This window comes from Zea mays, chromosome 2 (genome assembly GCF_902167145.1).
Source record: "Zea mays cultivar B73 chromosome 2, Zm-B73-REFERENCE-NAM-5.0, whole genome shotgun sequence".
Classification (NCBI taxonomy): Eukaryota; Viridiplantae; Streptophyta; class Magnoliopsida; order Poales; family Poaceae; genus Zea; species Zea mays.
The window spans coordinates 41,696,340-41,705,484 of NC_050097.1; the positions used below are offsets into that span (position 1 = coordinate 41,696,340).

At 41.3% G+C, this 9,145-nt stretch overlaps 1 protein-coding gene across 1 annotated transcript; it reads right to left on the minus strand.

Moving 5' to 3' along the window:
- Positions 1 to 1,769: 1,769 nt before the first annotated feature.
- On the minus strand, positions 1,770 to 8,853 carry LOC100381510 (Kinesin KP1). The gene is made up of 17 exons (NM_001361437.1): positions 8,613 to 8,853; positions 7,909 to 8,072; positions 7,664 to 7,807; positions 6,974 to 7,300; positions 6,784 to 6,852; positions 6,000 to 6,191; positions 5,581 to 5,662; positions 5,410 to 5,499; positions 5,142 to 5,321; positions 4,921 to 5,027; positions 4,518 to 4,696; positions 3,964 to 4,128; positions 3,427 to 3,680; positions 3,184 to 3,347; positions 2,920 to 3,099; positions 2,178 to 2,761; positions 1,770 to 2,066 (listed from the first exon to the last, which is right to left on the minus strand). The coding sequence occupies exons 1-17, from the start codon at positions 8,674 to 8,676 to the stop codon at positions 1,910 to 1,912; spliced, it is 3,102 nt and encodes a 1,033-aa protein (NP_001348366.1). The 5' UTR covers positions 8,677 to 8,853; the 3' UTR covers positions 1,770 to 1,909.
- Between the last annotated feature and the right edge of the window lie 292 nt (positions 8,854 to 9,145).

Genomic DNA, 9,145 nt, shown 5'->3' on the forward strand with positions numbered 1-9,145 from the left:
CCACATTAACCTCTACAGTGTTTTGCACAACTACATCACTACCGGAATTTGGCTCTTTGCCAAGTGCCATATTCTTTGCCGAGTGTTTTATTTCGGGCACTCGGCAAAGAGCTCTTTGCCGAGTGCCACGCAAAAAACCCTCGGTAAAATAAAACACTCGGCGAAGAAGCTCTTTGTCGAGTGTTTTATTTTTGACACTCGGCAAAGAGTTTCTTTGCCGAGTGTCTTTTTTTGACACTCGACAAAGGACTCTTTGCCGAGTGTCACAAATACAACACTCGGCAAAGAGCTCTTTGCCGAGTGTTTTTTCTCCAACACTAGGCAAAGACAATTTAAAAATCACATTTTAAAGTAGTAAATTAATTCAAATGAAATAGTTTTCAACTACAAATTTGTATAACTCATCATGATGTACAATTTATATATTGAACATTTCTTCATATGACAAAATAAAAATAAATTTGTTCATAAAACCTATATCTCTCTCGTAGTTTATGAAACTACGAGAGAGACGTATAGAATTTGTGCATATTGTTAGAACCATCATCTGAGATAAACAAATTACCAAACAACCAAAATAAACTTTGTAGATCTTGAGAAGTTATAGAAGTTTATAGTTGACAACTTTTTTATTTGAAGTCATATTGTCAACGAAAACTACGTCTGAATTTAAAAAATTTAAAATTTGAATTTTGAAAACGACTTCGAAAGGAAAAACCACCAACATGAAAGTTGTAGGTATTGAAGAGTTATGAAACTTTGTAGTTGACAATGTTTTAGTTTGAAATCATCTTGTTATGCAAAACTATGTTTGAATTTTGAAATTTGAATTTTTCAAACTGTCTCGGATGGAAAAACCACCAAAATAAAAGTTGTAGGTCTTGAAATGTAATGAAACTTTGTAGTTGACAATTTTTTGATTTGAAATCATCTTATCATTGAAAATTTCGTGTGAAGTTTTTAAATTTAAAATTCAAATTTTATAAACGGTCTCGGATGTAGAAACTATTAAAATAAAACTTTTAGATCTCAAAAAGTTATGCAACTTTATAGTTGGTCACATTTTCAAATGAACTCATTTAGTGCCTTAAAAAATCAAATTACTCTCGATTTGTTATAGTACATGGGGAATGGAAATCGTAATATAAACATAATTGGTGTAGTAGTGTAGTGGTATAGGAGGGTATGCGCGAGAGAGAGGTTGCGAGTTCGAATCTCACCATTTATACAAAACATATAAGTTTGATTCAAAATAATAGTGAAAAATGATTGGGCAACGGGTAAGGTAATAGGGTAGGGTTGGAGAGTTTGTTTTTTTTTAATTTTTTCGATTCTTAATTTGCCGAGTGTTTTTCCTCGGCAAAGAACCCTTTGCCGATGAAATCTTTGCCGAGTGTTCTTTGCCGAGTGTTACACTCGGCAAAGCCTTTGCCGAGTGTAAAATAGCCTTTGCCGAGTGTTTTAGACACTCGGCAAAGAACGCGATTCCGGTAGTGCATATACTATCTGCTAGAAGACAACCTTACTATACATATCATTTCTATCATCATTTCTTATTAATATTTGATATTTCTTCTCCTATTGCAACGCACAAATATATTTTGTGATGTATTAATAATATATTTGTTGGTCTATATAATAATATAAGAACAAAATTGGTACGGAATCACCACTGGAACGAGATGCTGCAGCCTGCAGTGCAACATTAACCCATACATTTTTACATCGCGTATAAGAGCGTGAACTTTGCGTTTTCATGGGAGCCTGGTGGAAGCAACTCGACAGACTTTGTGTTATGCATCCGGATGAAGTGTTCTACACAGCCGTAGAGCCTACATTCGGATCGAACCGCAGGATAAAGAAACAAACAACCAATGAAAGAATGCCTGGTTGGCGAAACGAGCTAGATTCACACAAGAGGGTTCTTCCCGCGCGGCAGGGAGACACTGCGCCGGATGTCCGGCAACGGCATATTGGTCCTCTCGGCGTGCGGCGGCTTGCTCCAGTTCCGGCGTTGCCTTCCTTCGGTCAGAGGCTCCATCTCCCCCCGGACAGAGGCCCTGACACTGCAAGGAAAGAGCATTTGGGACTGTCAAGTATACCACAGTAACCACACAGAGTATAGTGAAAAGATGTAGTAAACTACGAGGGAAACAGAAATAGCCGCGGAACCTTACCTGACATCTATGTTCTGGGACTGTCTTGACATCACCTTTGTCGGTAACTTCTTCGCAGTTCGGTTGAAGTGGAAAGTAGGTTCATCGCCCGCAAACTCGTTCTCGATTTCGGACGAGTCCCTCGTGTTCCTGGCCTCTGACCTCGCTTTGGTACCCGAGTGGTGCCTGTTCGCCGGTTTCTCTTCATTGTGAGTCTTTGGCGTACTCTCAGACCTGTTCTTCGCCATGCTCTGCCGGACAGCGGGCGGAATTTTGGTTCTGTTCTCCTCGGAGTCCCGGAATTTCCGTAGGCTCTGAGCTGTCAGGACAGATGAAGGTGTGGTCTTCGAGTTGCTGGACCACACTTTTGGAGGCACTTCGACCTTGGATATCGGTGTGCAGTCGATGCTTCCAGTGTTCTCCACGATTTTGGCAAAGCTGCCTCTCTCGACAGAGAGTGAGCTTCTAACCGGAGGAGAGGGAGTCTTGTACTTTCGCGCACTCAGGTACAGTTCCCTGCTGATGACAGGTGACTTATCGTCTAGCTCTCTCACTGACAACGGTGAACGGAACCTTCTTTGCTTGCCAGATGATGAACTTCTTATCTGTCAGTGAGCCAAGTTATACACATCTTTAGGATGATGCATACATGAGATATATGTATCTTTTTAAGATGTGAGCAATCGTGTTGCAACTCCAAGGAAACTGTAAGAGTACCATAGTGAAAAACAAAACGTAAACATTTTCAGAGAAACAAAAGTACCTCACTTGTACAGGTGTCTACACTGGATTCTTGACTGACTTCAGGTTTCAAGGACATGCTGGCGGTTAAAGGTGATCTTGTTCTTGCATTTCTCATCTCAGAAGTCACACGGTTAGCAAGATCTTTAAACTGTGCCACTTCATTTTCCTTTTCATCTAATGCCAATTTAAGCTTGGCGATCTGACAAATATAATTCTTATACTATGAGTTATGAGATCAAAGTTTAACCTGGCCTTTGGTAATTATCATAAAACAACGTCATACCTCTTCCTTTAGGTCTTTGACCTGGCCTGCTTCCTTGTTTGCACGGGCGGCACCAAGTTCTATTGTAGCTACACGCTCAGCGAATTTGAGAGTGCTCATTGTTTCACTAAAAGAGTCTGTTTCAGGGTTCACATGCACAAACATCAATGTTTTTGCTTGACCACCTGTATTGCAGGGAAACAAGTGGTTAGAACAGTATATTGACAACAGCATCTCCAACAATACAAGGGCTTTTAACAATACCTAAGGCATCCTGCAGCACTTGTGTTAACTTGCTATTTCTATATGGAACATGGGAACTCTTTTGGGCAAGTGCAGATATAACATCACCAAGTGCTGACAGAGATTTGTTTATGTGCTTGGCTTCAGTTAGTCTTTCTCCAGTCGCTTCAGATTTGTCTACCCTCTCACTTCCCGCGAGATCCACTAGATGAAGACACCCTCTTAGAGTTGAGCCTGAAATTACCTCCTTTCCTTGTACATGAACTGTCAACACACTAAAAAAAGCAATACAGTTACCCACAGTACAGTGACCCTAAGTGTACCAGTGAGATAAACAAAGAGAATGCATAAACTGTAGAATGCGGTAATGCAGTTTGTGTTCTTTGAATGACCTTTTATTTCTAGAATTGGGTTCTGATGCCGGATGCTACATTCCATTGTCCAAAAAAGATAAATCAAGAGAGAGCATCTCTAACTCAAAGACAGATAAGTTTAAAAATACTACTGATTATATGACCTTATTCCGAACCAAAGTATGGTGCATGAGTTCAAGAATACCTGTGTGAGCGGCTACTTCGTTCATTAAGAGCAGTTGATCCAACTGCTCGGTTTCTCTGGCCAACTTTCATCAGATCCAAAACATCTTGTGCGCACTTGACTGGCACAATATTGGCATCTGGGATGTTGAGTCCATTTACATGAGAATTATTGCGTATCTCTAATGTGTTTCATGGTTAAGGAAATAAAGAAGAAAACGCATGAAAACAAACTTTTGAGCAAATAAAAAAGAAGGTTAAGCAAATTAATGTATTTCATGATGTGTTAGATATAAGGAGATTTTCATAATGAAATACATATCAGTTACTCCCTATGTCCCATTTTATTGTTTGTGTTAGCCTCTTCTTTTTGTGTCCATATTTAAGTGAATAGCAATGAATCTAGACACATATATAATACACATACATCAAATATTATATGAATCCATTAACACTCTAAAACGAATACTATTTTAGAACAGAGGGAGTACTATTTTCACTACGCCAACTTGATTCGTACTATTATATTTATTCAAAATCAAAAATAGTAATATAAATTAACATGAAAAAGGATATCTTTTGTTTGCACCATCAGTCATTAATAAATCCCTCACTTGCTCATTGTATATTTCAATCATCTGAACTTTAACATCATATGTAATGGAATCTGCTCTTGTTTGAGAAATTTCAAACAGATCATTCAACGACCTGTAGTTTACACCCCAGGTTTCCTCTGCTGTTACATCTGGACCACTCTGAATAGGACAAAAAAATAGCTTATTACGAAATTTAATAAACTTGATGGTATGCAATGGAAACAAATATTTTTCTAGGAAAACGATGTTGTAGTTCTCTACCCAAAAATAACTACTCTCTTGTTACACTGTTGTGTCCCTGATTTGAACTTTTCGCACAAATGTCATCCTTTGAAGAAAAAATACTAATGAAGTTCTAAGAATCTTTTCCTGTGAAGAATTACCATTGTGTAAGTTTTCCCAGATCCCGTTTGACCATATGCAAATATGCATACATTATATCCATCCATGACAGATCTAATTAATGGTTGGGTATCAGCAAAAACTTCAGCTGTTACAAAAAAAAATCGTAAGTCAGAGGCATGAAGCAGACTGGAAGTAGGCACAACAAATACACTTTCTACAAGTAAAGGACAACGAGAATTATGAGAGAGTGGTTATCTACATTGTGAAGTACTAGGTCCAAATATTTTGTTGAATGTGAATATTTTCCGTCCATCCTTCCCTTGCTTTTGAGGATTCGCAATCAGGATTTCTCCGTTTTCCCCAATATGATCAACAGTAGACCTTTGATCAGATTGTGCCTTTGGGAAAGGTTTCACTCTGCAGTAAACTCTAATGCTACCTGACAATATGTACTTTCTGGAATAGTCAGTAACCAAATATATTTGCTACTAGTGAAAAGAAATTAATAAATCGAATCTGCATGTTACCTTTAAGATCTTGTACTTGATTATAGAGCTTACGATTTTCCTCCAGCAACTTTTGGTAAGCATTATGATTCTGAGCCTCAAAGTAGCTTTCTACATTTTTAAAATGTAGGTTTCAGAGATGACAGAACTAAAGGTTAAAATGTTAAGTTCAATTGCAAATCTAGTACCGACCTAGCCTCCTCAAGTCTTCCTCCCACTCAGCACGAGTCGATTCAACTTGAAGCTTCATTTCATTGAATGACATCTTTAACTTCTGAATTTTCAAATTTCAATAAACTAAATTAGTAACGTGCAATGCACGCATGGCTTTCCAATCAGTGTAGTATCATATCTTGAGTAATTGTGTCATTAAAAAAGGTTAGGTTTTCAGTTACAAACAGAAGTCATTTAATTAGAGAAGTAGAAAACGGGTTCTGACAAGTAAAACTTGAAATTGCTTTGAATTAATTTTAGTAAATGAAGCATGCAGCTGACAGCAGATCAGATCGCTGTTAATGCTACAAGGGAACAATTAATAATTCTGATTCTGCATTGGACATATTGCCAGGCAACAAGCTCACTGGCACATATAATTTTGGCATGGTCTTTACCTCCAGTCCTTCTTGTTGGTTTTCAAGTAATCCCACATCATCCAAGTGTCCATGGCTGCCACGAGGCAATCGCAATGAAGAGGACATGCACTCACCATTCTCCTTAAGACATTTTGTAATAGTTTCGATCAAATCCATTTTAGAAAGAGTTCCATTGTCATCCTTCATCATCTTCCTTAGAAGTGACCTCACCTGTTAGAAATGGATGCCTTAAAGTAAGTAATAATTTGTTGTCATGGATATTTCAGTTTATATGGCTACCGCCTACCAGTAACAAGACTATTTTTAGATTTTGTAAGAGCAACTCCAATAGTTATGTAAATTTTAGCTCTCTAAATCATAGATTTAAGAAGTTGCTAAATGGCTTTTGGAGTAAAAAAATGTGAGTTCTCCAATAGTTCTCTAAATATAGGTTGTAATTTTGTTTTGTATCTATCCACATAAAAAATAAGTCACAAAAACTATATAATGCAGTCAATATTTTTGTTTAGGGAGTTGTTAAATGGTTGCCAAATGTAGAGAGAAAATGAGGTTAGATGACAAGTTGTTAAATTTAGAAAGTTCATTTAGAGAACTGTTGGAGAATAGTTTTTATGTTAACTACCTAAATTATTGATTTAGGAAGTCTTTTAGAGAACTATTGGAGTTGCTCTAACAGCTCTTTTTTCTCGAGAAAGAAATATGTGTCAATATTACGTGCATATGGGGCTGCACCATCATAACAAAGACATGCAAAGCAATAGAAATTAAATATTCCATCTTTTATCAACATTACACACAGTACCTGATTTCTGTGAGAAGCAAGCAAAATGGTAAATTCTTTACAAGCTTGTTCGAGTACTGTTTCGATGACCTGCAATATTCACCACCATATGAAAGTTCAATTCCAAATTTCATTGTGGTCAAGGTTTGGCATCATCCTGACATCTAATAAGAGGGACACAACAAGACAACAATAGGCAGAACTCACCTACCATATCATCAAGAGGCAAATCTTCAGCTTCACCCCATTCCAGAAGGAATGCTCGTACAACTTGAAGAACAAAGCGCTGAAAAAGAGAATGCTGGGCTTCTTCAACTCTTGATTCCTCAAGAGAGACCTCAGAGAGAAGATGCACAAATTCCAGCATTTGTTGGTCTGAGCCTCCACCTCTGTTTAAATGTGAAGCAGGCCTTTTACTGGAGGATGCAATTTTCACGATGCCACCATACCGCCATATACCAATGCCACCTGAGATCTTCCACTCGTGGTATCCCTTGAGGCAGAGTATGCAGTCGACAACTTTCATTGACGAACCTCCCTGTAAGCAATGTAGTGACCAGTGAGGTAAGCCATAAGTTTGATCTAAACAGAAAGGTGAAATGCCAAGATAGGATTCTGCATCTACTATGAACTAGCAAAAGACATCATGGGGATTTTCTTGATTGAATGATTCAACCTAGATATGACTTCACTGTATACATTAATACTCAGGTAAGAAAAAATAGAATAGCTACAGTTTTCATGAGAGAAACGGACACCTATTTTCTTCCAAATGGACAAAACAATTCAGCTAACCCCTAATAAGCCTCACAATTGAGCAAATCAAACAGCCCACAATAACGCAAGACTTTCATGACACATGTATAGCAACAAACGGGATCAATGCAACTCAGCTATTTACCTTCTCTATATCAGAGGTTTCAAACGTCAACAGGTTCATCGCACTAACTGCGACAAGGAAGTTCCTCATGTTCTCGAAGTACTGTATCGCAGACTGTGCCGGCCCATCGAACGTCTGGACCGTGATGACAGGATTCTCCACGACCTTCGGTGGGGAGGCAGAAGAAGAAAAGAAAAACTCGTTACTGTCACACGGAAAGAAAGTAGTGACGTTTTCTTTCTCTCCACAATTTCGTTGACACGCACCTTGGGGACGGCGCCAGGATTGACGCGGTTGAGAACCTTGCAGAGGACGAGGCCGTTGCGCAGTGCCGCGCAGAAGTCCTCCTCGGAAGGCCTCTCCGGCAGGGACTCTGCTGCGGCGGGCTCCATCTGCCGCAGCCATCGCGCCGCCTCGCACCTCCGCGCAGCTGCATTGTCAACAACGGATCAGACAGACAGAGAGGTCGCGCGTTCCGGCATTTGTGACGGAGTAGGAGTAGCCGGGTGACTAACGGTAAGGGGGATTTTCAAATATGTACTGTATTGTCACAACCCACTCCGGATCACATCGACGAGATCTAATGTCGCGCGTTAAGTGAATGCAGCGTGTATATATATATACTAACTAGCTTAAACTAAACGCAACACATTAATGCTTCGGCAGTGTGTTTGGATTGCAGAGGCGTACGATCAGCAGCGTAGCACAGTAATTACACTCCCGTGCAGTACTAACCCACTTGCTAGCAGGTAGCAGCTGCCGTGGAAATGGCGTGACCGAACTTCTCGAGCACCGCCGCAGCAGCAGCAGCATTCTCGGCGAGGCAGCGCCGCGAGAGCGCGGACAGACGAGGCGACACGACACGACACGACACGGCGAGGCAGCAGAACGATAGAAGTAAGCAAATGGCAATGGAACACCGCGTGCGTGCGCGATCGGTGACGGGGAGCGCTGTGAGTGACTGACTCACCGGCTTCCTCGGCCTTGCGCAGCGCCATCCCCACGTCGTGCGCTCCGGCAGCCGGGCGGGCCATCGCCCTCGTCGCGCGCAAGCCGGTCGCCTTATTCGCTCGCGCCGGCGACTCCGCCGTCCTCGCCCGCCCCTCGCGGATCTCGCACGCAGACGCAGCTCACTAGCTCGGGCGCTCGCGCTCGCAACGGCAGGGACGAGCGGTCCACAGAGCCAGGGGCGTTTGAAAAGCTCCGACCCCGAGGGAGAGGGGCGGTGGGGGTGGGGGTGGGGGTCTCTTAAGTTAACGGGAACTCGCCAGGGGCCGCCTGGAAATATTTTTCAAACTCGCAGGGGGGTAACGCTAACTAACTGCCTTTGTTTTTTTTACAAGCCGAGTTTAACTAGTTGAAGCCGTGCTGCTACTGCCTACTGCCGCTCTGAAAGAAAGGCGCGCCCGCTGCGGGCGGACGAACACGGCGCAGCTCTGGGCCACAGCTCTGGGCCGAGAGGGCGAGCGGTCACGTGCGTGCGGGCCGGAGTAATTTATGCCC